The following is a 27,311-nucleotide window of genomic DNA, read 5'->3' on the forward strand; positions in this document are numbered from 1 at the left end:
TTGTCTGCAAAGAATGGTTTGACAGCTAAGCCTAATTTCATCCACATATCCATAATTTCCAATTTATTGCCACAGAGATTTAAAAAAATGGTACACTTTTTCATATTTAAATCTGCAGAGCTATTTCTGAAGACTAGGGAAGTACAATACAAATCTCATCTTCTGAAGTGGTGCTGAGCACTTCAGACCAAATTTAGTCTGCTGTGAGACCTTTTTAAACATTTAAACTTGAAACTTAGTTTGCCACAGTACTGCTCACAAGACACTAGCACTGGGCTGTCCAAAGAAAACGGAATTAACCACAGGAAAAGACAAGTTTCATCACAGCTACTGCCTCTGTGAATGATGTCACATGATGTACTTCAGAAATTAGAGAAGTCAGAAGCTTATTTTGGAAATGAATCACATTCTTTTAAATATACATTCACAGAAGGAACAAGGCAATCCTCTGATGCCATCTCAATCTTCACTATGTTTCCTTGTTTGTATCTGGAATGGATGCTAGTGGTGGTATTTACAGGTAACAAAATCCTAAAATTATACATGATTGTGGAAGACACTTTTGTGAATTCATTGCTTCAGAATTTTATAGAGTTATTGGAAATTAACGTAAGAAAAGATGTTCCATAATCAAAATCAGATATTTGGCAAGTGATGGTGATTTCTGGTATAATATTTAAGGCTAGGGAATATGTTCCATGAACTAAAAGTAAACCTGCTTAGGACTGTGATGCATGAAATAAAGAAATTAATATATGGATGTTATTTATTATGGTACATATTTTCAAGATAATAGAAAACTAACAATAATTCAACTTCAATATTATGACATACTTAATGTTATTAATGTGCATATTCTATCATTCTGATAGTCATATTTTCTTATGAGAATGAGACAAGTGTTTTTATTAGATGAACAATCTACGATGAACAGTGTTAACTCTGTATAGTGTTTTTGAACTGGAACTATACTTGGTACCATAGTGATGGGAGAGTACCTCTTCTCTGGTAGTTTATAGATATATTTCTGTAATTAGCAGCATTTACAAAAAATTGCCAAGGCCCCAGTTTGCTGCAGTTTTATTTGGCAACAAATGAACAACACAAAAAAGCAATGTGTCAGTAAACCCAATTGAACTCTTCCCTTAGCAAAAGACTTCAATGTGAGAGCCATTTCCCACTCTGCTGATCTCTGCATAGTAGTGCACTGTTCTCAGTGCTGTGAGAGCCCTTTAAGAGAGAGAGCGCCCTCTCTTAAGAGCTCTGTGGGGAAAGCACTGGGAAAGGCTACACTTTCTCAGCACTCTGTCCATACCTTCCAAGGTGGTGCATGGGCTAAAGAGGGCTCCATTTTTCCTCAAAGGAGCCCTCCCCGCCACCAGCAGTGGGAATGGTCATCTCTGTTTCGTGCCACAGAGACTGTGCAGAGTATTCAGCTTTGACTGAAGCTCTGCACAGGCCCAATAAACAATTAGTCAAGGAGCCTAACTGCAATGAAGAACACGGCTTTAAAGCAGTTCATTTGGTTTGATGGATGGTTAGCATGGGATGTCTTATTCCATCTAAAAAGAAGTGGCCTGAGAGTTTTGAAATGTTAAAATATATGCCTTTTTTGCTGATCTACTTCTACTATTGCTTGATTCATTAAACAAGAAGTGCCAGGGTTAAAATATCTCTGGAGGAATTATGTATTTTGCCTTGAATTGAAAGTTGCTGTCCTAGCCCCAGAGAATTTGGGACCTGGCTATAGTTATTCATAGACTGAAAAGCACTTCACCAAGCTGAGCTCTAACATGAGGACAGATTTGAATATTGCCATTTTATTTATGCACAAGCACACACTAGGAGTGTGCAAACAGGTTTGAAATCAAACCGGTTCGATGGTTCAGGGTTGAGCCAAAACCACACCACGCCCAGTTCGGGTTGACCCCCAAACAATACTTTTTTAAAATATATATTTTATTTTAAACTTACTCCCTCCAGGAATATATACTATAAAAATATATTTTATTTTTTAAACTTACCCCCTCTGGGAGCTTCAGGTGGTGGTGGGATCTGTGGAGGTTACCTCTCCCCTTGCCGGCCTCCCAGGGAATTAAAACTTGCCCAATTCAGGCATAATGCCTTCTTCATTATGAACCCCGAGGCCTATTAAGATCTTCAGGGAAGGTTCATCTGATTGTGCCACCGGCTCATCTGGTGGCAACTCAGAGGCATGCCTTCTCTGTAGTTGCCCCAGGGCTATGAAATACACTTCCTGCTGAGATTAGAGCTGCTCCATCCCTGTTGGCTTTTGATTCATTAAGTGCCGTCAAGTCAGTGTCGATTCTTAGCAACCACATAGATCGATTTTCTCCAGGATGATCTGTCTTCAACTTGGCCTTTAAGGTCTCTCCGTGGTGCATTCATTGTTGTCGTAATCGAGTCCCTCCCCCTTGCTGCTGGTTGTCCTCTTCTTCTCTTTCCTTCAGTTTTTCCCAGCATTATGGGAAAATAATGGCTTTTAGGAAACCGCTAGACACATCTCTCCAGCCAAGCTTTCTAGGTAGCTGGTGTGTTTTTATGGGTATTTTAATTTGATCTTCTATAATTTTTTAACTGTTAAAAATTCTTGGTTTTATGCTGTAAACTGTCTAGAGACTTCAGTAGTGGGTAGTATACAAATTTGTTAAATAAATAAATAAATAAATAAATAAATATGATTGGTTATCTTTATGGCTTTAAACAAGCTTGGTTTGCTTGCTATGAATATTCTGTAATACAAATCTGTCTCATGGAAAGAGATGCATATAGTAATCATATGGAAACTATAAGTTGCCATATGTCTCCTAGATTTCCAGAATACCTGCTCATAATTAAAGGTTCCAGTAGTGGCAGCAATCCAACTTCCAGACTGAAAACCTATGCAATTTCTTGCTGTAGGGTTTATTCTATGGTGACCCTAAGCTATGGTATTTTTTTATTATTTTAATACTAAAAAGCAACTGTGATCCTTATTCACCAGGAAATAGTGATGGCAAGAACTGTGAGGGTATGAGTAACATGTTGTCAAGATCGAGAGTTCAGCATTTAAAAATGAAAATATATTTGCAGAACATGATTTAGGGTGATCACCTTATCAGACCACAAATCCTAACCACCAAAGGCCTTCCTATCAGCACAAAAACTCTAGATTGGTGCTCTTTCGTTTCTAGTGGGTGACATTCATTATGCTAAAAAGCAGGGTTGCTTCAAACACTTATTTCCATGGTACACCCACCCATGCAGAGAAGCACACTTACAAAGATATTCCAAACTGAAGCACAAAAGAAGCCCGTGTAACCGAAAATGTCTCAAGTGATACCATATTATGCCACCTACTAAAGATTTTACCAAATATTTAAAAAACAGAATTCTATTGAAGTATATGAAGTGAGATTGCTTTTGAAAAGTCTGACTTTATGAGCATTTGAAACATGAATAAGCATTGTGGCAGGAAGAAAAACACTTCCTATCAGCACATGAACATGTCCCTCCATTTTCTAGATTTCTTTCATGAGAATGAGGCAATTTGTGAAGGAAACCTGTGGAGCAAGGCTTCTGGGGATTTTCTCCCACTCTGTACAGGCTTCTAAATGCCATGGAATGTGACTCTAGGCAACAAAGCATGTGTGAAGCTACAAGGAAAATTCACAGGTGGTGTGTGTTGTAGTGGTGCACATTATGTGCACAAATTACACTTCTGTACCATTGTGCAGTTCTGAATTTTCCTCTTTGTTGAGAGGTTAAATTGGTATATCGTTTGAGAAACAGGGTAGCTATTTGTTGTAAGGCCATTCCTTTTTTGATCACTATAGCATCTTCTTCTGCAGGTTCCTTGGCAACACATGCAGAGACAATAGTGCGAGGAATGGTGGGTCAGAATATCAATTTACCCTGCCACTACTCTACTGCTAAGCATGGGACCACAAGCATGTGTTGGGGGCGAGGATCTTGTCCTCATTCTTGGTGTTCCAGTCCAATTCTCTGGATCGATGAAAAACAAGTGACTGTCGGACAGTCCAGCAAGTACCAAGTAATGGGAGATGTTAATCAAGGAAATGTGTCCCTGACCATTGTGAATGTAACAGAAAATGATGAAGGGAGATACTGTTGCCGTGTGGAGATACCAGGCTGGTTCAATGATCACAAATCACATGTGAAGGTTGTCATTGAGAAAGGTGAGCAAAGCTTAGTTACATTAACCATATGTACCATATGTTATATCTCAAACAATATTATTCTTTTTTAAATTTGATTTTTAAACTTTTCAGGAAACAAATTTGCAACTTCTGCTAGGTAGACCAACAATCCTAATTTATTCTGACATCCCACTCCCCCTTAAAACAAAGCTGGTTTTTAAAAAATGATTGGACACATTTGTGGATGATAGATTTATCAATAGCTATTAGTTATGATAACCAAAGGGAGCCTCAATATCCAGCTTGACCAAGGGGGAAACGGAACAAGGAACACCCCCATACCTGGCCTGCAGATAGCACTGCAGGGAGTCCACACTCCTTGCCCCTAGAGTATGTCTTTCCTTTCTCCTTTTCTAGATCCCTGCACCCCATGTCACCAGTGCAGCAGCTGGTTGGCTTCTTAGTGGTTTTCTCCTCCCTAAAAAAGGAAATCAGTTAAGGAAAAGACAAAGATGAGAATTGCTCCAGCTTCTGGAAGGAGGAGCAGATGACAGGGAAGCCAGGTGACTACTGCTGTGGTGTCATGGGGAGAGGGGAAAGAAGAGGTGCACTCCAGAGAGGCAAAGAAGAGATGATGGGGAAGCTGACCAGGCAGCCAGCAAAGAGCGGAAATGAGAAGGGCCGTGCGGACAGTGGGAAGAAAGGGGCTTGCGGAAAAAGTCAGCCACTTTTTAGCTCAGTCACTGGCTGCAGAGCACTGTTCCCTCTAACAGGAATTCCAAGATGTGGTTGACTACAACTCCCAGCATACTCAGCTACAATGGCCTTTGGCTGAGGGCTATGGGAGTTGTAGTCAACAACATCTGGGAATCCCTGTTAGAGGGAACACTGCTGCAGAGCAAAGAGGAAGGTGCTGGTTGCAGCCTCAGTTGCTAAATTGCTCAACTGTGGAGGAACTCTTACTAGACGCACCTGTGTGATACCACATGTGGAAGAACCACAGATCCCACCAGCCCCGTGATATCTATGTTTTCCCCCTGTCACCAAGTAGACTTTTCTTTTATAGGGCTGGGTCTACTAAAACAGTCCTAGAGTTTTTCAAAAATACAAAAAAAAAAATCTCTCAGTGGGGTGGAAAGGCTTTAGGTGTGGGGTGGAGATGCTTTAAATTTTAAGATGCAACAAAAAGTTTACTTTGGAAAAATCTGGTCATTTTTAAAAAACATTCGCTTTAGTTTCTTACAAAACAAAACAGTTCCCACAAGAGCATAAAGGGGAAAAATAAAAGGGTTAGGGGAAATGCATTCACTAACCTAACTTAAACTGGTCCCTAATACAGAGTCCTCTGCAGTCATATCTGGCTTGTTCTTTCTTAGTTGCTTTTACCACTCTGGGGTTAAATCCAGACTCGTGGTTCTGTGATGAGCGCCCTTCAGAGAGTCTCCAATCTCTGTCGTGATTTTCAGCTATTGCTTGTGACTTCAGACTCTGAACCACACTGATTCTTCTTCTGAATCGGAGCTCTCTGCAGCACTCCACTGCACCAACTCTGCCTTCCGTGACAGCTTGTCTCTCTCTCCTTGATCCTTCACTTCTGCACACTCCAGCTCTTGTATCAGCAGACCCTCCACTCTCTTCAAAAAACTGAACTCTGACTTTCTCCTGGACTCTCCCTAACTCTCTTCTAAAGCAGCCTCCTATATATACAAAAATTGTTCCAACAGTTCTTTTTAAACAATCCAATCCGTATAACACAAAGTTCCCTCCATTTAAAAAAAAAAAAAATCTTTTCCCCAAACCAAACTGTCAAATTGACATTCTAAATGTGAAACTAAAATACAGCAGGCATGACCTTTTGACCCTGTCAGCATTCTTTGCAACATAGGGACTTTGCAAGCATTTTATATATACTATTAACAATAAGAAGTGTTTTAGGAATATTATTTACAACAAGAGGAGCTTTGGTAATCTCTATTCAATTTTACAATTCAAGGGTTTATTTTACAAAAACCTAGAGATCTAGGTCTCATACCTTCCTCCACAACAATATTATAAGCATGGCAATAAAACAATATTTTGTTTTAAAACACGGCTTTAAAACAATAGCTCAACAGTATGGAGAGGGCTTCAATGCTAACCTCACTTCCCATGGAGCAAATCTCATTGCACTAAATTGAACTTACTTCTGAGTTATCATCCTTAAGATTTCACTGTAAGGCTGCAGTCCTAGATGAAAAGTATCACCAACCTTTTCCTCTGTCACGTTCTCTCCCCCCCCCCGCCATTTTAAAAGTAAAAAAAGAGTCAATAGATTCCCAGAAAGACATCAGCTAGAGCTGTCAAATTTTGCCTGTATTCTTTGTTTCAATGGGCAGCAAGTTTTTTTTTTTTTTTTTTTTTAAAGTAGGGAAATTGCTTTTCAATATTTGGGTCATAAGCAACTATAAACATGCTAAAATACACATGTGCTTTTCTGGAACCACAGGTTCTGCTCTCAGAACAGAAGCAATTGCAATTCTATGAGGCTCTACACATACTCGAACCTCGAGACAATCAAGAACCTTGATCGAACTTTGAGATGATCAAACCTTGAGCCCTGGGTGGCCGACGACTACCGGCTCTGTCACGGAGCTGGTAGGGGCTGTAGGGATCAGGGCCCCCTGGCCCCCGGAAGTCTCAGGATGCCCTGTGTGAGTGCATGGGGCATTCTGGAGGGACCCCAGAGACCAGGAGGCTGGCTGCAGCCTCCCGGTCAGGGGTCTACTCTTGTGTTGCCATGTGCTGCAGAAGCACATGAGCAAAAAAACCAAGGTTAGAACATAAGAACAGCCCTGCTGGATCAGGCCCAAGGCCCATCTAGTCCAGCATCCTGTTTCACACAGTGGCCCACCAGATGCCACTGGAAGCCACAGGCAGGAGTTGCTCCATTAGGGCATGCCGCTCCATTAGGGCATGCGCTCGCTCCATTAACCCCGTTTAAGGGGATGGGGGATTAGGCAGGCTAGCTGCCTTGAAACCACAGGGCCTGCCCACGAGCCCGGTGGTTCTGACGATCACTAGAAAGCGGGCTAGGCTCTTAGCCTGCTTTCTAGTGATCGTAGGAATAGCTTCTATAACTAAGTAATATGGAGACATAAGCCACAGCTCTTGGCAGGAGAATGTGCAGAGGTGGTGGTGATTTGAGCAAAGTAAGTACAACACAAAATAGGGTGTATTGCTGATCCAAAAAAAGAATGTAGATGCAAAAAACAACAAAAAAGACCAGAACAAGAAACTAATGTAATAATAGCAATAGCAATAGCAATAGCACTTACATTTATATACCGCTCTATAGCCGGAGCTCTCTAAGCGGTTTACAATGATTTAGCATATTGCCCCCAACATTCTGGGTACTCATTTTACCGACCTCGGAAGGATGGAAGGCTGAGTCAACCTTGAGCCCCTGGTCAGGATCGAACTTGTAACCTTCTGGTTACAGGGCGGCAGTTTTACCACTGCGCCACCAGGGGCTCTGCGCCACCAATAGGCTGCCAAAAATTCAGAATGTACCTAAAAATAGGTATATTAATATAATTTACAAGTTATACATAGAACAACTACAAACATTTAAAATCATACCATAAATCATTCCTGTGCAGACAACAATATAATACAAAATCACATAAAGGGATATATAAAAATGTCCCTGAATAGTCACAACACTTTTAAGAAGGTAGAGGTCACTGAGGAAGACATACGTCGAAATGTGCCTGACCCATTGGAAATGACCCACTGAAAAGGTCTCTTATACTTTGAAAAGACTTCTTATTGTTTGGTGGAAAGGCATTCAGTCTTCATTAGGACTTTGGCGCACTGTGAACCTACTTTGACTATTCAGGGACATCTATATATTTAATTCTCTTAAATGTACCTGTTGCTAATCCCATGTGTGGCAGCTCTCATGAGAGTTCACGAGCAGATGCCGGACAGGATAGCGATGGGGATGGGGGAGAAAATAGTGATGCTGGCTGGTGGCCGGCTGGCCTGGCCAGCAGGAGGTGGCAGCGGGCCAGGCCAGCCCAGCCACTAGGAGGAGGCAGCTGCTGCTGGGAATTTGCAGGCGGGTGGGAAGAGCTGGCGTGTGGGCTGGCTTTCTGGCCGGTCTGCCAGCCAGAAAGCACCAGGGGAGGGGTAGTGTAGAAGTGGGGAGGGGAAGAAGCCGGCCGGCTGGCCCGCCAGCTAGAAAGTGAGTGGGGTAGGTGGGTGAGAAGTGGGCCAGCTGGCCCGCCAGAAAGCCAAGCGGGCCGGCAGGTGCGGGGGAGAAAAAGGTAGTGGTGGTGGGTGGGCCGGCCGGCCGGAGGCACAAATGTTCCAGCTAGTTTTTATATATTCCTTTATGAGATTTTTGTATAATATTGTTGTCTGCACAGGAATGTTTTTATGCTATGATTTTAAATGTGTGTAGTTCTATGTAGAACATAAATTATATTCATACACCTATTTTCAGGTACATTCTGAATTTTTGACAGCCTATATTACATTAGTTTCTTGTCCTGGTGGTTTGAGCAAATCCACAAACAATGTGTTGGGCTCCGCAAGTCCTGCTGTCCCCCGCCCCCAGCAGCCAATTTTGGACCTTTGGTTTGATCCTGCAAGGTTCTTTTATTCTCATGTCTTTGAGTTCTTCATAAAAGACCCAAATACATACATACACACAACTGAAGACATCAAAGAGTACTTCTTGTTTTGGATTCCCATCTCCTATGAATGGCTCTTCCTTCTTTCTAGGTACCTACTAGAAACTCTGCAGTTTCATATTTGTGTTTTGTTTCTGAACAACCAGTTCTAGCAAGATTGAAAGCCAGCAACTGATTTCTGGGAACTGGTTAAAATTTCTAGGCCTGCAACATTAGGTGCGTGACTACTAAGAAGGTCAACAGGAGGAACCATTGACTGTATCTAGCTGGAGCTCAGAAGACTGTTATGCAGCTGAGCTTTGCTGTAATGAAAGGTAGTTCTAATACCGATTAAGGGCATGCCTTACAGGGTACAATTAACAAAACGTCAAAGTAAGGGAAAGAAGAATAAGTAATCATCTCATTATTCAAAAACTGGCATGTTTATTATGCTTTGGAATAATGTGACATAACGTACAACCATTAGCTTTATTAAAAATGCACGCACACACACACACACTTATTAACATTAGTTATCTTGTTATTAATCTCCTTTATTCTGACAATGCAATTTATTGTGGGTTCACTACTACTACTACTACTACTACTACTACTACTACTACTACAAAGTATTTCTTACAATGGCTTCAAAATAAAACTGATACAGTTGTTGATCTCCTGCCAAAAGGAGGACACCACTGGACAAGTGCAAAGCAAATTCATTTATGTAGCTTTTGCTCAGCCAAAGTGCCATTAGTTGCAATGGGAGGCCACTCCTAATTTGGCAAGTGTTCTCAGTCTAATGAATCTTCATCTTGGTTTTTATGCTATATTAAGCCCCCAAAGAATTAATTTTTCAATCGTCACTGCTGCTCTGTGGTGTAACTGGCTACTTTGTTTCCCTTCTGTCTCAGTAGACTCAGGTCCAGTTTCAAATGGAGTGCCAGGTATGTATACAGATGTGTGTGGTGGTTGTGTGGTGATCTCCATTGTCTCTTAATGCTGAAAATACTAGGGACAGGTATAAAATACTAGGAATATACTTCATGCATTCTGTGACTGTATATGATGAAGGGAGGCCAAGCTGCAAACATTGCTTGGCTGTCTCCAATGCCAGCTTATATGTTATTTAAATGTATGCACTTTCCCCTGTGGGTTTGTAGTATAGGAAACTCCATAGATCCCCTTAGCCATTTCTGTTAGAATCTTTCCTCCTGTCTTCAAGGCAATGGCTGATTGAGATGAAGTTGGCTGAGTAGCCTCATGGCAGAGCAACAGGCCTCCCTTACAGCAGTGGATGGCTGCCCACCATGTGGGCCACCATGATTATTGTTGCTGTTCACAATATTAATACACTGCTTTTCAACAAAAAAGTTCTCAAAGCAGCTCACAGTCTGAAAAGAAATGTAAGGGAGACATCAATGCCACTGAGTATAACACTATGCTGGGATGAATAGTTTTACAACCTCACTACTAAATATATGAGAACCACCCCTTTGGAAGGTGCCTCTCTGCCCAGTTAGCATTTTTAGAATATTAACCTTACCTCAGAGGCAAAGCAGAGGTTTCACCCAAGTCTGCTTTTATCTGGTGTAGGTTTTATCCATATTAAGCTTTACTAATTTGCTAACCAGAGAGAGAATAAGGAAACACAAGTAGGAAACAAATTCAGTTTTCTAATGATGTAGCCATTCACTGAGTAAGGCATGCATTCAGCTTGCCTAGGAATACCCAAAGCCTCTGGGCTGGTTCAGACAATTGCTGGCTGGCATATGTGATAAGGTCAGGCATGTGGCAGAACTGCACCCACTCTGACATCACTGGAGGACTTCCTGATGCACTCTTGGGGTTTGCCTTAATCTTGTGAGAGAGCTGTTCATTTGAATCACCTCTCTACATAAGCTCCAAAACTCTGTTTTGATTATCTGTTTTGTTCAGATGATCACCCCCTCACACAACTAAAGGATGCCCAGGAGTGCATCAGGATGTTTTCCTGTGACATCAGAACAAGTGCGCTTTGGGCGTGTCCCTTACCTTATCATGTGTGCCGGCCAATGTTAGTCCAAACCAGCCCTCTGTGACAGTCACTTCATTATTCCCAATTAATTGTGTGGTATTATTATTATTATTATTTTACATTTATATCCTGCTCTTCCTCCAAGGAGCCCAGAGCGGTGTACTACATACTTGAGTTTCTCTTTCACAACAACCCTGTGAAGTAGGTTAGGCTGAGAGAGAAGTGACTGTCCCAGAGTCACCCAGCTAGTTTCATGGCTGAATGGGGATTTGAACTCAGGTCTCCCTAGTCCTAGTCCAGCACTCTAACCAATACACCATGCTGGCTCTTGCTCTTATGATGGGCCAAAGGTGTTTATGACACCTGCTAAAGCAGCAGCAGGATTAGCGGTTAATACTTCAAAATAAATGAGGGCATTGTGTGTAACGGAGCTCATATGTTGCATAGTAAGTAAAATTGCTGGGCGCTTGCTTGTTTATACAATTGCTTGGTATAAATAAGGCCAGTCCATGTGGAAGCTGAATTCAGATGTTGCTGAAACTACATGCTTTCTTGGCAGCAACCATGCTGCTTCTGAAAAAAATAGGAATGTACAACCTCTACTGTATTCCTGTTGTATGCATGTGCAGTTGTCTTGATCCTGCTAAACTGACAATGTATGTCAATATTATTGTAATCATTTAAGAGTTCTGCAGTTTCACAAGTTTAACTCCCTAGCAAAACAATAATATTTTAAAAAATAAAATCTTATGTTCTAGTTCAAAGGGAATCTGGAGGCATTTTGAGGAGGGGAATTTGGGCTTTCTAATCTTTTTAACAAAAAGCATAATCACTCAGGTTTATATGCAGATTAATTTCATGGGCCTGGTAGCGGATGTGTCTACAGACAGTGCATGGTTACACAATTCCCCTCATAAAAAGAAGTGAAACCTCTCAAAAGTTTCTGTTCTAAATAGCAATGGCATAAGGCAGTAGATATGCAAGTGCTGGTGAGGAAGTATAGTATGAGAACTTGTAAGTCACAAAGGAACAAAGTTCTTCTTTATTCCAAGTACCCTCAAAGGAGAACAAAAATGAGCTTCATGGAGTCGCCATGGCCTGGGGCCAGTCAGCCTAACCCACCTCACAGACTCAGAGTTGTTGTGAAGATCACATGGGAAAGAACTGATATACTGTTTAGACCTTCTCTTGGAAGAAGGGTAGGCTAACGGTGCAAAGAGGCACAATTTAAAGTGGTATGGGTTCTCTTATGTTTATCAGGGAAGAGCAGCTGTCCCCATGCAGCTCTTCCAGTAGCTGTTACTGGTATCCCCTCTGTTTATTTTTAGACCGTGAGCTCTTTTGGATCAGGTAATCATTTTCTCCTTCCTTTTGCTATGTAAACCTCTCTGAGAACATTTTGTTGTTGTTGAAAAGCAGTACATAAATATTCAAAACTAACTGATCCGACGGAGAGCATCTGTTCCCCTAGTTTGTTGCCACCGCTGCTTTCTCCCCCCACCGCCGCATTCTGCTTCCCTGCCCATCTACTTCCCCACCTGCCAGCAGTCTGTTTCACCACCTGCCCGCTGTCTTCTTCCTTCCCTGCCCACCCACTGGCCATCTGTTTTCCCACCTCATTTTTCTTCAGCGGGCCAGCACCATTTGCTGCCATTTTTTTGCCGGCCAGCCAGCTACCACCACCATTTTCTTCTCCCCACCCATCCTGTGGCTATCCGGCAGCTCTCCGACCTCTCACGAGAGCAACCATGCATGGGATTAGCCATGGGTATGCCTTAGAGAAATACTTACAAAGATAAATATTTAGGAAGCTTTCAGAAATGTCTCTACATTTGTTTCTGATGTATCTTTCATCTCTTGGAGTTCTGTAACCAAAGGAACAATATTGATTTAGTGGAGAGGGGTTCTGTTCTAAATTAATGAAGACCATGAAAAATTAGTCTAAGTACTAAGTTGGGCAATAAACTAGGGATGAACAAAACATTTCAACGTCAAAACATTTTGACTCAAAACAGGCCATTTTGAGCATTTTGAGCTTGAAACAAAATGCCCTTTAAATAAAGGGCCTATTTCAAGCTTGGAACAAAACAACCCCATTTTGATAGAAATGTTTATCACAATAGGATCCTATGGGGCTTTGTGGGAAAGGTTAAAAATTTGTTAAAAATCGCCTGCTTGCTCATTTATTTTGGGGATTGGACGGTAAGTAGCACCCATCATGTCTTACTACCCAACCCACATTGGTGTACCGAGGAGCTACCCATGGGGAACAAAGGGATGTTTCCAGTTTCCTCATTGTTCTCTATGGCCAAAACACTTGAAATGTTTTGGGTTTTGTTTTGACAAAGAAACCAGGTTGACTGCTGTTTCGATAAAACATTTCGGCCATCTGCATTTTGTTTCAAGCTCAACCCCACCCTACCCCAGAATCCGTTTTGTGCACATCCCTACAATAAACTTCTTCAGTATGTAGTGCCTGTCAGAAGGGCTGATGCAAACTCTATTATCACTCTCTCTAACACTAAGCAGGAAGAAAAAGATGAGTTTAACTGGGAAAAGATGGGGAGAGAATGTCGTGAGCCATGTAATGCAGGTATTCAATCTAAAAGAAAGAAAATGATGTATTCATTTCAGGAAAACCTCACAAAGCAGTTTATATGAAATTATTAAACCAGTAAGCATCAATAAAAATATTATGCAATTAACCAAAAAAACAAGCAGCAGATTTTTTTTTAAATTGCCAGATATTTTCATGCTGTATTTTAAAACTGGATTCTTGTTCTCCCCTCAGGGCAAGATGGTTCCTCAGTGACCTTGGGGTGGCAATTGGGGGAGGAAGGGGAAGCTGAAAATTAGGCAGTGCACCTGTTCACTTGTGAAATAATGGAACATAGGAAGCTGCCATATACTGAATCAGACCCTTGTTCCATCTAGCTTAGTATTGTCTACACAGACTGGCAGTGGCTTCTCCAAGATTGCAGGCAGGAATCTCTCTCAGCCCTATCTTGGAAATGCTAGGGAGGGAACTTGGAACCTAGATGCTCTTCCCAGAGTGGCTCCATCCCCTAAGGGACACATTAAATATATAAAGATTACAATCCAGTGAACAATTGTGCGTGCATGATTGCAGTTTTCAATAAGGGGCATTAGGTTTGCTCTAGAATAGGGCTTCCCAACAGGGGGTACTAGTACTCCTGGGGGTACTTGAAAGGCTTCCAAGGAGTACTCAGAGCCCTCCTGCCTCCCCATGCTGCACTATTGGTTCCCCATTTGAGAATGGTTGACTTGAAGCCGTCACATCCTCATCAATATGTCCGCTGCAGAAGGGGAGGGAGGCGGTGAACACCCTCTGCCTCTGTTCCTGATTGGCTGACTACATGCTGCAGCTTACAAATACGATGAATATGTATATACCACTTTCCAACAAAAATTTCCCAAAGTGGTTTACAAAGTTATAAATAAAAATAAAATGGCTTACATACCTCTGACTTCAGCCTGACTGACAGGCTTCAGAAAATTAGCACTGAGCACTCCCATTGAAATTAATGGGACAACTTTACTTGTCTTATTAATTTCAGTGGGAATAAAAATGGATTATTTTGTCTGGATATAAGCCAGTCCCATAACTGTAACATTCAAATTGGGCTGACTGTGTACGTATGTGTACACAAATACACACATACACTCTATGGAGTACCTGAGCTAAACGTTTGCAACACAAGGGCTACACTAGTTTTAAAAGGTTGGGAACCCCTGCTCTAAAGCAATAGAGCAAAAATGTCATGGGACTCTCTTACCCAAATGCATCCTTTTATGTTGTGTTTTGAAAGACACAGACAGTTGTAAACAGAAATTTTTGTATTATACTAATGTGAACATATTGCTTTACTTTTGCATTGTCCAGCTACTACACACTCCATTACCTCTGACTTTACTTTGGAACCAAGATTGACCGCCAGTACAGAATCCCCACCAGATGTAAGCATCCTTACTGTCTCTTTGCAGTTTAGTATGGAATCATTAGAACTATAAGTACAGAAGTGATCTAGAACACCTCCAGGTTGGCACTTCTCTTCCATTGTTCAAATCCCTCCTTAAAACCCACGTTCCCATGAAGCTTTTGGCACAATCTCCTGGTCAATTAGACCCTGGACATAAAAACCAATTTCCTTAAGTCTTTTGCATACAAACACATCTTCAGTTGTGGAGATCTCTGCCCATTCAGCAGAAGGAAGCAGGGAAAGAAAACCAAATTTCGAGGTGGGAAGAACATATTTATTTTATTTTATTACATTTCTGTACTGCCACATAAATGTCCCAAGGTGGTTTATAAAAATAAAACAATAAAATCACAGTTAAAAAGCAAACATTAAAACAGTTAAAAAATGAAAACAGTAATAAAACCAATTTACAACTTAGTCAAAGGCTTGCTTAAATAAATGAGTCTTGGGAACTCTTTTAAAAGCAACCAGAGATGAGGAGGCTTTTACACTCCACAGGGAGTTCATGCCAAAGTTTCGAGGTGACTATAGAAAAGGCTTGGCCCAGAATCACCACCCGAAAAGCTGTTGGCAACTGCAGGGGGACCTCTCCAGAAGATCTTAGTATTAAGAGCCCACATTATCCACATGCCTGTTGATACTCTCAAAGAACTCCAAAAAATTAGTGAGGCAAGACCTGCCCTTGCAGAAGGCATGCTGGTTCTCCTTCAGCAAGGCCTGTTCTTCTATATGTTTAACAATTTTGCTTGGAAACCTATGGACAACCAGTGTAATGCTTTTAAAACAGGAGTAATATGGTATCTTTTGTTGCCTTTGGTTGACCTACCTGGCTGCCACATTTTGTACCAACTACAGTTTCTGGACTACATATAAAGGTAGCCCCACATAGAGTGCAAGTATACTAAATTATAACTTTTTATCCAGGAAACCTGATCTAGGCAGGAATCCTTGCCATGGACACCCTCTAAATCAGGACAGCACAACTTTAGCCTTCTTGCAGAGACTGGACTACAACTCCCATCATCTCTGACTACTGGCCACAGTTATTATAGCCAAACATCATATGGAGGGCCAAAGATGTGCAGCTCTACTCTAAATGCTTACACTACTGGATAGCTGGCATTTTGACAAGTAACAAAGTTCAGTCTCTCACCCCACTTTCAGCCAGAGAAGCTCAGTGCATGTTCATCTGAAGTAAAAATATTCATGAATCAAGCGATGATGATGATGATGATGATGATGATAATTAATTAATATACTTTGTTAGCCGCTCCATAAGAAATTGTTATCTGAGCAGCTCACAACAACTTACCACCAAAGTTCAGTGTACAGAGTTTGGTTGGGAACCCTTGAGCACTTGAATTCCTATGGAAATCAGATCTTTACTCAACAGTAGCTGCTTCATGTTCTGGCTGCTGATCCAGTTAGCCATGGTAGCGTCTCTGCAGTGAAATGAACATCTAGAGCTGAAATAACTATTCACACAGAGCTCTGGCATGTCAACAGCTGGAAGATGAGCCAGGCAAAAAAAGTAGGGCCCATAACTAATAAGGGGTCAAGCTATAGTAATGCAAGTCAAGGAGCACAGTGAAAAAATGGGACTACAACTAAATGTAAAGAAGACTAAACTGATGACAGCAACCAGCCGCAGAATTGATAATGAAGACATTGAAGTGGTGGATAGCTTCTGTCTTTTAGGATCAACCATCAACAGTAAAGGATCCAGCAGTCAAGAAATATGCTGCAGACTAGCACTTGGTAGGGTTGCAATGAAGGCCTTGGAAAGGATATTTAGATGCCATGGTGTGTCTATACCTACAAAAAATGGAATCATTTGGACAATGGTTTTTCCCGTGACCCTCTATGGATGCGAAAGCTGGACTTTGAAGAAGCAAGATAGAAAAAGTATTGATGCTTTTGAACTTTGGTGCTGGAGAAGTCTTTTGAGGATACCATGGACAGGCAGGAAAACAAACAAATGGATCATAGAACAAATCAATCCAGAAATCCAACAAATCAATCCTGAGGCACAAATGACCAGGCTCAAACTACCCTACTTTGGACACATTATGCAAACACCCAGCTCCCTTGAGAAGTCCATAATGGTGGGAAAAGTTGAAGGAAAGAAGAAGAGAACAACCAGCAGCGAGGTGAATGGACTCGATTACGACAGCAATGAATGGACCACTGAGAGATCTTAAAGCCCAAGTTGAAGACAGATCATCCTAAAGAGAATCTATCTATGTAGTCACTAAGAATCGACACTGACTTGATGGCACTTAATCAATCAATCAAAAATAAAATTTAAAAAATATTTTTTAACTTTAAGTTGATTAGAAGTTTACTTTAAAACAAGATTCTGTTTTAATCTAACTCTGGTTCTCTTTTCTGAAAAGAAACCCTAATCTGTGGATGTAAAATGCTGGCATGTTGTTATGGCAGGGTTTTTATATTCTTTATTTTCTGCTTCTGCTCATTTCTGAACATTTGTGCTTTTACAGAATCTGTCTCTATTGATCCCAACACTGTTAAAAGAACAAAAGAACATCGAACACTCCAAGACAGGCATGTATATTGGCATTGGAACATGTGCTGGATTATTAATCATTGTTGCTACTCTGCTGCTACTAAAGTGTAAGTACTTTTCAGTGAAACTCTCTCTCCAGGCTGTGTGTGGAATGCAAAAGCATGGCATGGATGAGCACCTTGGGCTTGTGGTGGTGGTCCAAGACATCTTTGCACCTGAGGACCCCTTCCTTTTTTCCAAATGCTTGGAGGCAAGTGAGGTGTGGGGGCTGTAGGGGGCATCTTACTACTCTGCTGGTGTGCCAATAATCTGCTGCTTGAGGCAACCACTTCACCATTCCTCATAGAAGGACTTTCCTGGGGCCATTGATGACCATGGTGCCACATTTATTTGTATGAGACCCTAAGCAGAGGCATTGCAGATCCCTTCACTGCTTAGCACTCCTTTTCCAGCTTCCCTTGTGCTTTCTCTCAGTAAAGATCTGCTTTGATGGATAGTTAAACTATAAATGAACTTCCGTTCTTATGTATATATCTGGTGTTCTAACATAAACATAGATCTTTGTGTTATTTTATATCAGTTTCCTCTTATTTACACCCAGAGGGAGGCTGTTCACACGAGCAGCCAAGCCCAGGCTTGGGCAGCACAGCCTGGGCTTTGCTGCCCATGTGAAGCACTGGGATCGAGCCCAGCTTTTACCCCAGGCTTTAACCTGGGTTTAAGGGCATGGGCTTGCCTTTAACCCCAGGTATGGGGTCAAATGTGTGTGCTTGGGCTGCAGGCATCACACGCACACACAGAGCCAAGTGGCAAGAGCTCCCGGTTGAGGGAGGATCCCTCAGCTCCTGGTGTGGTGCACTGAAGGATGTCAGAGGACTTCTTTCCTCAGTGCAGCTCATGTGCTGCGCAAGCAGCAGAGCCTGTAAAATAACACTGATCATCTGCTGGGAGGCAGGCAAGAGCCTGCCTCCCTGCCCCGCCAGCAGTATTGGTTGTGTGCATGACCTTAGTGTCTGTTACTAGAGGACACTTTTGTGTCGGTTTTAACTGTAGCTTAAGATTTGCTTTTTTGTTGACAGCAAGCACTCCACCATTTAAGTGTGTGTGTGTGTGTGTGTGTGTGTGTGTGTGTGTGTGTGAGAGAGAGAGAGAGAGAGAGAGAGAGAGAGAGAGAGAGAGAGAGAGAGAGAGAGAGAGAGAATTTGAAACATACTGCATTCATTGTGGCCTCCTGTGACTTTTGACAGAAATATCACAGAGTAAGATTCAGAGTAAATACTGAACATCTGCTAACTATTGAAACTTGGTTCTTTTTTTAACCCATCTTTCCTCAAATGTAACACTGAATGCTGCAGTATAAATTTGAAACAATGACCTCTTCACATATTCGGACAACATCTAGGCCAGATTCAGACGTAACACAAAACTGGAGTTAAAAGGAGCAGGGGTTGGAACTCCAGTATGTCTGAATTTGTGAAACCGCAGTTTTGAGCAGAAAATGACCTCCAGTTTTCCTTGGCAAACTTCAGTTTGAACCTTTGGTTTTCAGTAAGTTCCGCCACCGAGACCTGAGGTTTCGCTGCCGAGGTGTTACATCCAAACTCAGATACCACCATAACCTCAGTCTTGTGCTGTTTTTGAAACTGCAGTCATAGGACATCTCCTACTTACAATATCAGTATGGTTCAGTTGCGCAAAAGCAAGTAAAGAGTTTGGACAAACAAATGGAATGTAAGACTTTCTGAAGTGAAGTAATGTAGGGAAGCACGGTTCTCACTTCATATCCCCTTTTAATTTTAGGATCCTTTTGTTGTTTCTAATATCTTTTAGGGCATCTACACAAGAAGCAGAAGATTATTAATTTTGCAAGGTAATTATTATCTACTCTGTTACTACTTTACTACTAGTAGGAAGACTGGACACTGGAATCATTTCATAACTTCTTATATGTTTGGACCAATGGTATTACATGAAGTGTAATTCTGGAGTTGGAGAAGTCAGCAGTATGGAAATAGTTGTCTCTTGTGTAAAGTTGCTATATATGCAAACAGCCAGGATTAAAAATAAAACCGCCCACATAACTAGTTCCATGTGACCAATGGGGCTTTGGAAACAGCAGCTGCCTTCCCAGTCCTACCTAGGAGTTCATATGAGAGGCAGACCAAAGTGTAGGCCTGACAGACCACCTTTAAAATTGAGGGGACCTTCAAAAGCAGATTTCGAAAGGGCATAGAAGTTTTCTGCTCAAAATGGGGGAGAGTAAAAACCCCATTTGGCACATCTAAGTTCTTGGGCACATAAAATTAACTCTTTGGATCCTGAGCATAATCTTTTTAAAAATGGCTTGTTCATTTTTTCAGAACCTCTGTCTATAAATAAATATACCATATTCAATTAAAATTTGTCCATATGTTGTTGTTGCCATCTTTCTGGTGGTAGTTCCATAATTCAGCATAGGGATGGGGTTCAGAAAGGAAATTTAACAGGTCTCTCCCCATATCATAATTCAAATGATGCGAATATGTTTGATTATATTGCAATTATAATACCCCTGCTAACTTGGCAAAGAGGCACATTTTAACATGGTGATTCTCTTTATTTAGCAGGGGGAGAGGAACTAGCCCTATCCACCCCCAGCACAGTACCTCCAGTGGCTGTTGCTGGTGTCTACCTTATGTTTCTTTTTAGATTGTGAGCCCTTTGGGGACAAGGATCTATCTGATTTCTTTGTTATTTCTCTGTGTAAACCACCCTGAGCCATTTTTGGAAGGGTGGTATAGAAATCGAATGAATGAATGAATGAAAACGGTTTTTTTCCTTCTCATTTTGCACTGATGCAGTGAAAGTTGGGCTCTGTAATTTGCCAGATTAAAAGATGGCAGCACTGGTGGAGGAAGCCAGGCAGCGGCCCTTGTTCCTCCTGCTGGCGGACCTCCCACCATGTCCTCCTGTGCCTCCAGATGCAGGGGGCGTGGCTTTGCTCCCAAATGGGGCCGCGCAAAACCGTTTGAGAGCAAACACCAGCCAGCACTGTGTTTTCAGTGCAGCCGGGAGCTTCTCTCCCTGCCTTTAAAGGCAGGGGAGTGTTCCTGGCCATGCTGTGAATGCAGTGCTGGCCAGAATATGCTCCCAAACAGGGCCACGCGGCTCCGTTTGGGAGCGAAACCATGCAGCCTGTATCTGATGTCAGATGCAGGGTGTGTGGCTGGGGTGCCAGGTGCGGCCCCTGATTGGCAGTAGCCTAGGTTCTTTGAACCCGTCTGCTCAATGGTGGCTCTGCCCCAGATGGCAACCTTAATTAAGTCTGCACAATTGGTGATGTATCATGCCAAAGGTAGACAGACAGACTGGTATTATGACCTACCAGGTGCTTGATACCCTCTTTCCTAGAATTTGCAGTCCTAAGCAGGCAGCAAAACCTGAGTGCTGGACTAGGACTGGGGAGACCTGAGTTCAAATCCCCATTCAGCCATGAGACTAGCTGGGTGACTCTGGGCCACTCACTTCTCTCTCAGCCTAACCTTCTTCACAGGGTTGTTGTGAGGAGAAACTCAAGTATGTAGTACACCGCTCTGGGCTCCTTGGAGGAAGAGCAGGGTATAAATGTAGTAAGTAAGTAAGTAAATAATCGGGCAGCTGCCTCTCATCAAGCACCATATATGGCAGGTAGACCATATTTGACTGGATGGATAACAAGTTGGAAGGTCTGCCCTTTGCAGATGCAAACTGAACCAAAATAGTGCACAGACAGAAACTAGGGGAGAATTAAAGTGGGTTGAGCAGTAGCATGCCACATCAGGTATTGCACCCAATACCTAAGCATATATGTCAATGAATTAGCCAATAGAAGAGCTTAGTGTAGTAGTCCAGTAAATCAATGAAATACTACCGGTAGCTCAAATATTCCCTTTTGACATCTGTACGGTTTTCTCTTTACAGTCCGGTGATATTCTCAAACTCAGAGACTGGGGGTATTCAGCACAGTCTAGAATCTGGAATCCACGCACAGGAAAACATTTATGTATTGGACTGAAGAAGTACTACTCTTTGGAGCAGAAAAATGGTCCAAAAGATACCAGTAAACAAGAAGTTGGTCAAGATTGTAGACCAAATGTATTTCAGTCTACATTATAAGACAGTGCTTCTCTAGTATGCACTATAGTACATGTCTGTATCCTGTCAGTGTCTTTTCATCTCTTGCCCTTCTGTGCCATGGAGCACACAGTGCTGCCTGAGAGGCAGACCAGGAGTACAAACCTTACTCTGTAGCTATTCCATAGCCATGTCTCCTGCTCCTAAACAGATATACCAAGGTATCCTGGCTGCCTGTTCTGCGGATTGGTCGTCCCAGGTAAACAACCTTGGCTTTTGGGCTAGTTTTGCACATCCCAAGTGGAATTGTCTCAGCAAAGGGGATGGGGCTGCAGCTCAGTGGTAGAGTGTCTTTTTGCATGCAAACAGTCCAGGTTCAATCTCCTGGCATCTCTAAGTAGGGCTGGAAGAGACTCCTGCCTTGGATCTTGGAGACCCACTGCTAGTCCATGTAGACAAGAATGAGCTAAATGGACCAATGGTATAAGGCAGCCTCCTATGTTCCCAAAGGCTAGATTCAGACAACAGCTGCTAAAAAACCTTACCTCTTACTATTTGAAGGAGAAATAGAATACCTTCTCCAGCGGTAATAGTAGAGAAATAGACTATCCTATTCTTGTTAAATACAACACAGGGCTTGATTACATAGTTGTAGCCCCTCTGCCTCATTACAGGCTCCACAAGATTGCCACCTACTTACTGTATGACTTGATTTTGGCACTAAGAACCTCAGTACTGCAGCAGAAATTAAGGCAAGTAAGTTGTCAGGTGCACATTGTGCAACCTATTCAGAATACTTCCTGCTGCAAAATTAGCTGATACAGGGTGTCTCAGCACTTTTCTCAGCTTACTTAATGTGATTTTTAGTTTGCAAACATGCTTTGTTTGTTTCGTGCAGAAGAGCTTCATTGTGAAGATGATCTGAAACTGTGTCAAAACACTTCCATGTGCACCCAAAGTAATTTTGCTTCCTATTCCTTGAAACAGGAGCTCAGATAATGAAGACAGTGTCGGCCAGCTTTCACAGCTTCAATGGCAGCTGGTGTGCCCTCAGTATTGAGGAGCTTGGAGCATTCAAGCCCCTCCCACTCACCTATGCCCCTCTCCTCTGCTTTATTCCTGCTTCAAAGGAACATAGGAAGCTGCAGAATACCGAGTCAGACCATTGGTCCATCTACCTCAGTATTGTCTACATAGACTGGCAGGGATTTCTCCAAGATTGCAGGCAACCTCAGCCCTATCTGGAGATGCCAGGGAGGGAACATGGAACCTTCTACATGCAAGCATGCAGATGCTGTTCCCAGAGAGGCCCCATCCCCTGAGCGGAATATCTTACAGTGCTCACACGTGGTCTCCCATTCATATGCAACTAGGGTGGACCCTGCTTAGCTAAGGGGACAATTCTACAACAACAACAATTTTTATTACGGCCATTGGCCAGCAGAAATAGGAGTAACAAATATACTCAATACAACGATCAATAAAACAATGCTAAAACACAATATAACAGAATACAATCACTCATAATAAATTACTTAAAAACAATAGACAGCTCTCGCAATTAAGCACTTAAGAGGGACCTTAACCTAATGGCAATATAGAAAAATTTAGCCACGATTGTTTTAATCCTGGGGCTTGAATCTGCAAGGCAGTAATATGTATAAAAGAGATCACACCTTCCGGGAAATTTGAGTAACAGGGGGGAAATAAGTTCTTCTCTAGCATCCCAATATAAAGAGCAATATAGCAAAACATGGGTGACAGTTTCCAGGAGGCCAACACCACAAGGGCAGAAAACCGTAGCAGGATGATCTTTAGCAAACCTCCGTTCCAAAAGAGAAGAGGGCAACACATTAAACTGGGCCCGAGCAAATGAAACCCGAAATTTAGAAAAATGCAGCGTTGTTAAGTAATTAGCTCCTCCATCTCCTCAAGGTGGCAAAATCCCAAAATGTAAAGGGGAGCAAGTCCTATTGGCCGAAGACATAAGTTCCTGCCGTTCAATATCGTGTAACTGGAGAAATAATATTTCCTTCACCTTATTATATTCCCAAGTGAAAGGGGACAATTCATGTTTGCTATCACTTGTGATCCATTTACCTTTATGTAAAAATGTTTTGTAAACAAATGTAAATAAAACATCTAAGTAAAAGGAATGCTTTGCTAACTGTTCTTCTGTAGAAGTGTTCAAATTATGTGTCATTCTGAGGATTCATTAATGCAAGCTGCTGCTGCTGCTGCTGCTGACTGTATGCTGCTGCTGGCATGGGTGAAAAGAAGTAGAACCATTGCTTGTGCTTTGAGATGCTCCGGAGTCTTCCTGAATAGCGTGAATTCCCTTCTGGAGCAGCCCAATCCACAGCTCAGATTCTCCAACCCATGGGCAGTTTCTGTGACAAGATGTTTGTTTGTCAAGCCACTCTGAAGGTGCCCACACAGATGGACTGTACACAGTGTACTACTGGAGGGGCATTAAATTAGTGGGGGAGTGAGATTCTAGGAATGGGCACATTATTTCCTACACAGCCTTGACAGATAGCCAGTTTTAATGATGTGATGCATGTGCCGCCAAACTCCTTATGAACCCCAACCCTCAACACAACTAAATTCTTGAACATTTACAGACAGGAAGAAATGAGAACACAAAAAATGGAGAATCTGATTTCTCTCTCTCCATAATTTGGGGGAAGGGAGTAAGTAGAACGTTTCATACAGTAGTTTTAAAGAAGAGGTACAACTCTCTCTTGAAAGAAACTCACTAGGAAAAGCTATTTTGCTCATTTATTTCCAGGGCAATTGCCAGGATGCCATGTAAATCTGTGTGGACATATAAGGAAGCATACATACAAGGATGAGCAATGTATTTCCTGCTTTCTTCCATGATATAATTAATTTAGTACTGGTTTGAGCAAGTGCATATATGCCATTTATTTATTTAAATAACTGGATAGGGAAGCAAGAAAAAACATATCAAGGGGATTTCTAATCTATTTATTGATTTGATTTGATTTGATTTGTATACTGCCCTTCCAAAATGGCTCAGGGTGGTTTACAATTAAAACAAACCACTAAAATAATAAAGAACTAAAACAAATTAAAAACAATATAACTACAATTAACAATTTTAAAACATTTTAAAACAGCAATTAAGCAATTACAATGATTAAAAGCTCCAAAATCTGGTTAGAATGAAACTAGAGAAGTGGGCATCTTCTTTGTTTTACACGGAAGTCAGTAGAGAAAGGAGTTTCAAGATTGCAACACATGAGCAGATTCACACAGCACATTTCCATTTTTTATGGGGGGAAAGCTGATCATGTTGGTCCACTTGAAAAAAATCCCAAAGCCACAACCAGTTACTACATTTTATTAGGACGAGAGGCGCTCTTACCCCTGGACTTCCGGGCCCAAGTCCAGGGCCTCTACAGCCCCTGGGGACCCCAAATCCTCTTTAGTCTGTCCCAAGTGGTGTGGTCCTCCTCGCCAAGCATTATGATGCTTAATTTTCAGGGGAGGAGCAGCCTCCAAAGGCCTTTAGGCCTAGCCTCCAAAATTACCTAGGTGCACCTCCAAAGGTCAACCAAAGGTCTCAAGCAGCAAGGTTTCAAATTTGCCAGAACTCTTCATCAGGTGGGATTTGAAGCAAAGTAGAGAGTGGTTGGGTGGGGTGGGGAGAAATTGGATATGTTTTAATGTGCCCAAATGTTTAACAGTCTCAGAATTGTACAAGAGGAGCTATGCAGAGTTAAGTCTATAAACAGTGGTGCATCAGCTGGTAACCTCCCAGCTTGACTACAGGTGAAACTCGAAAAATTAGAATATCGTGCAAAAGTTCATTAATTTCAGTAATGCAAATTAAAAGGTGAAACTGATATATGAGATAGACGCATTACATGCAAAGCGAGATAAGTCAAGCCTTAATTTGTTATAATTGTGATGATCATGGTGTACAGCTCATGAGAACCCCAAATCCACAATCCCAGAAAATTAGAATATTACATGAAACCAATAAAACAAGGATTGTAAATAGAACAATATCAGTCATCTGGATGCACTCCAATGAGCTTGTTTTGTGCTTTGTGCTTTATGCTTGAGCTCCCCAGAGAGAAGGAATTTCCCCAGCTAGATTCAGATAGCTACAAGAAACGCTTTTTCTCTTTCTCTTTTCTTTCACTCTTAAGCCTCTATCCCTCTCATAGGTGGAACTGGAGGGGGCAGGGCATGTGCCCTAGGTGCCACTGAGGTGGGGGCACCATGCCAGTTCCTATCACCCCCACCCCATTGCCTACCTGCCCAGCCCCAGGGCCCCTTAGCCACTTGCCTCCAGCTCCGGCTGATCGGCGAGACCTAGGATCGGCAAGGCCTGCAAACTGCAGAGCTCTTCTTTCCCCGCCTCTCAGCTGATCGGTGGGTGGGCGGGGCTTCCAGAGAGGCCTCCGAGTAGGCCTCCCTGAAGCCTATACTCGGCAGGCCAAGCAAGCCAGGAAGGAGGAAGCAGGCAGAGTTCTCTGCAGCAGCAGCAGACCCTCTGCCCAGACCATCCAGCACAGCTTTTGCCAGGTAGGCTGTGAATTCCTTGTTGTGGTCCCCCCACCCCTATAGGAATCTGCTTGCCATAGGGCTTTGATATGGGGGGTGGGGCGAGACTGAGAAATCTCTGAATATTTAATTTAAAACAGACTGAAAAATGTGCTGGCTTTAAAAACAAAAACTATCTAAAAAGACCTATAAGTGGCTTGTTTCAGGGCAGAAAATTACAAAAACTTCTGGAACAAGTATATTTTATTTATTTTCATTCTTTCATTCATAAATGTACTTAGTTCAAGTTGTTTTGCAACCCAGAAGGTCTGAGTGAGAACTGTGAAGCATGTGTTGTGCTTTTATCTTATCTTATCTTATCTTATTTTTCATGTGTGTGAACTGCTCCCCCAAAACTTGCAGGGACTTCAGGGTAAATCTGGCCAAGATGTGACTACAGCACCTCCATTCCAGAGGAGATGTGTGTTAAAGCGCTTTAAAAGCCTCATGTGAAAAACCTCCTGGAATCAAACTTTACTGAATTTGTTCAGAATTCTGAGAAAACAAACATAGGCTCACCCTGCATGGTTGAAAGTCTCCTTTGCTAATCTGCAGCGAGGGGTCCATTTTAATAATTAGTGTTGCTACACTGTGTTCTAGGCATTAAAAGTAGCACAAATATATAGTACTCAATGTATATCACTATATACTGTGAAGTGTGTGTGTGTGTGTGTGTGTGTGTGTGTATTCAGTGAAATGTATTTCCAGGCAGCATACTTATTTTGAAATATCAGATGTAAATTCTTGGGGGCCTGGGGTGTGTGGAGGCCTTGGACTTTGAGGGTCTGGGGGCCCATTTTGAAATCCTGTCTCTGGACCCATTCCAACCTTGCTATGTCCCTGGCGGTCACTACACATGGGTTTCTGCACAACACCTGCACAGAAGAAACTTCTATGTAGAAAATGTGTCTCTTGTAAATTGACCCTGAATTTTCCATCCATGACTGGGATATCTGAGAGTTAGAGTCAATCATAAAAGAACAGCACCCTGCTTGTGACAGGAAGGGGCAAATTACAATGATTTCTTAGCCTGGCAGGGGCTGGTTTTGGCCCTGGCAGAACTTGGCTGTCTGCTCCTGTTGCAAATGCCTCTGTCTAGTGTGGCAAACTAATGTATCCTCCTCCCTCTTGGTGTCAAAGTAAGCACTAGTGTGGTGAATGCACATATACCCCATCATGAGCCAACAGTCATCATAAGACAAAGGCTGGCAGGAATCATTCACTGGTTTATAGACACACACACACCACCACCACCTTCTTCTTCCCCTATTTTGCTAGTGG

The 27,311-nt window shown here is 42.2% G+C and overlaps 1 protein-coding gene across 3 annotated transcripts; it reads left to right on the forward strand.

The window, feature by feature from the left end:
- Positions 1 to 241: 241 nt before the first annotated feature.
- On the forward strand, positions 242 to 23,599 carry LOC128342130 (hepatitis A virus cellular receptor 2 homolog). 3 transcript variants are annotated; one of them, XM_053289036.1, is made up of 7 exons: positions 242 to 520; positions 3,852 to 4,199; positions 9,730 to 9,762; positions 14,737 to 14,810; positions 17,335 to 17,467; positions 19,191 to 19,230; positions 21,300 to 23,599. In XM_053289036.1, the coding sequence occupies exons 1-7, from the start codon at positions 343 to 345 to the stop codon at positions 21,391 to 21,393; spliced, it is 900 nt and encodes a 299-aa protein (XP_053145011.1). In that variant the 5' UTR covers positions 242 to 342; the 3' UTR covers positions 21,394 to 23,599. The 3 variants fall into 3 exon arrangements, with proteins under 3 accessions (XP_053145011.1, XP_053145012.1, XP_053145013.1); XM_053289037.1 differs by having other exon boundaries at positions 9,733 to 9,762; XM_053289038.1 differs by lacking the exon at positions 9,730 to 9,762.
- The last annotated feature ends 3,712 nt before the right edge of the window (positions 23,600 to 27,311 follow it).

The sequence above is a fragment of the Hemicordylus capensis genome, chromosome 2, assembly GCF_027244095.1.
Source record: "Hemicordylus capensis ecotype Gifberg chromosome 2, rHemCap1.1.pri, whole genome shotgun sequence".
Classification (NCBI taxonomy): Eukaryota; Metazoa; Chordata; class Lepidosauria; order Squamata; family Cordylidae; genus Hemicordylus; species Hemicordylus capensis.

Coding starts and splice junctions, on each gene's coding strand:
- LOC128342130 (XM_053289036.1), top strand. CDS start 343: ATGATGTCACATGATGTACTTCAGAAATTAGAGAAGTCAGAAGCTTAT. Junction 9,763..14,736: donor AGTTTCAAATGGAGTGCCAG/GTATGTATACAG, acceptor TGCATTGTCCAG/CTACTACACACTCCATTACC. Junction 14,811..17,334: donor GTACAGAATCCCCACCAGAT/GTAAGCATCCTT, acceptor GTGCTTTTACAG/AATCTGTCTCTATTGATCCC.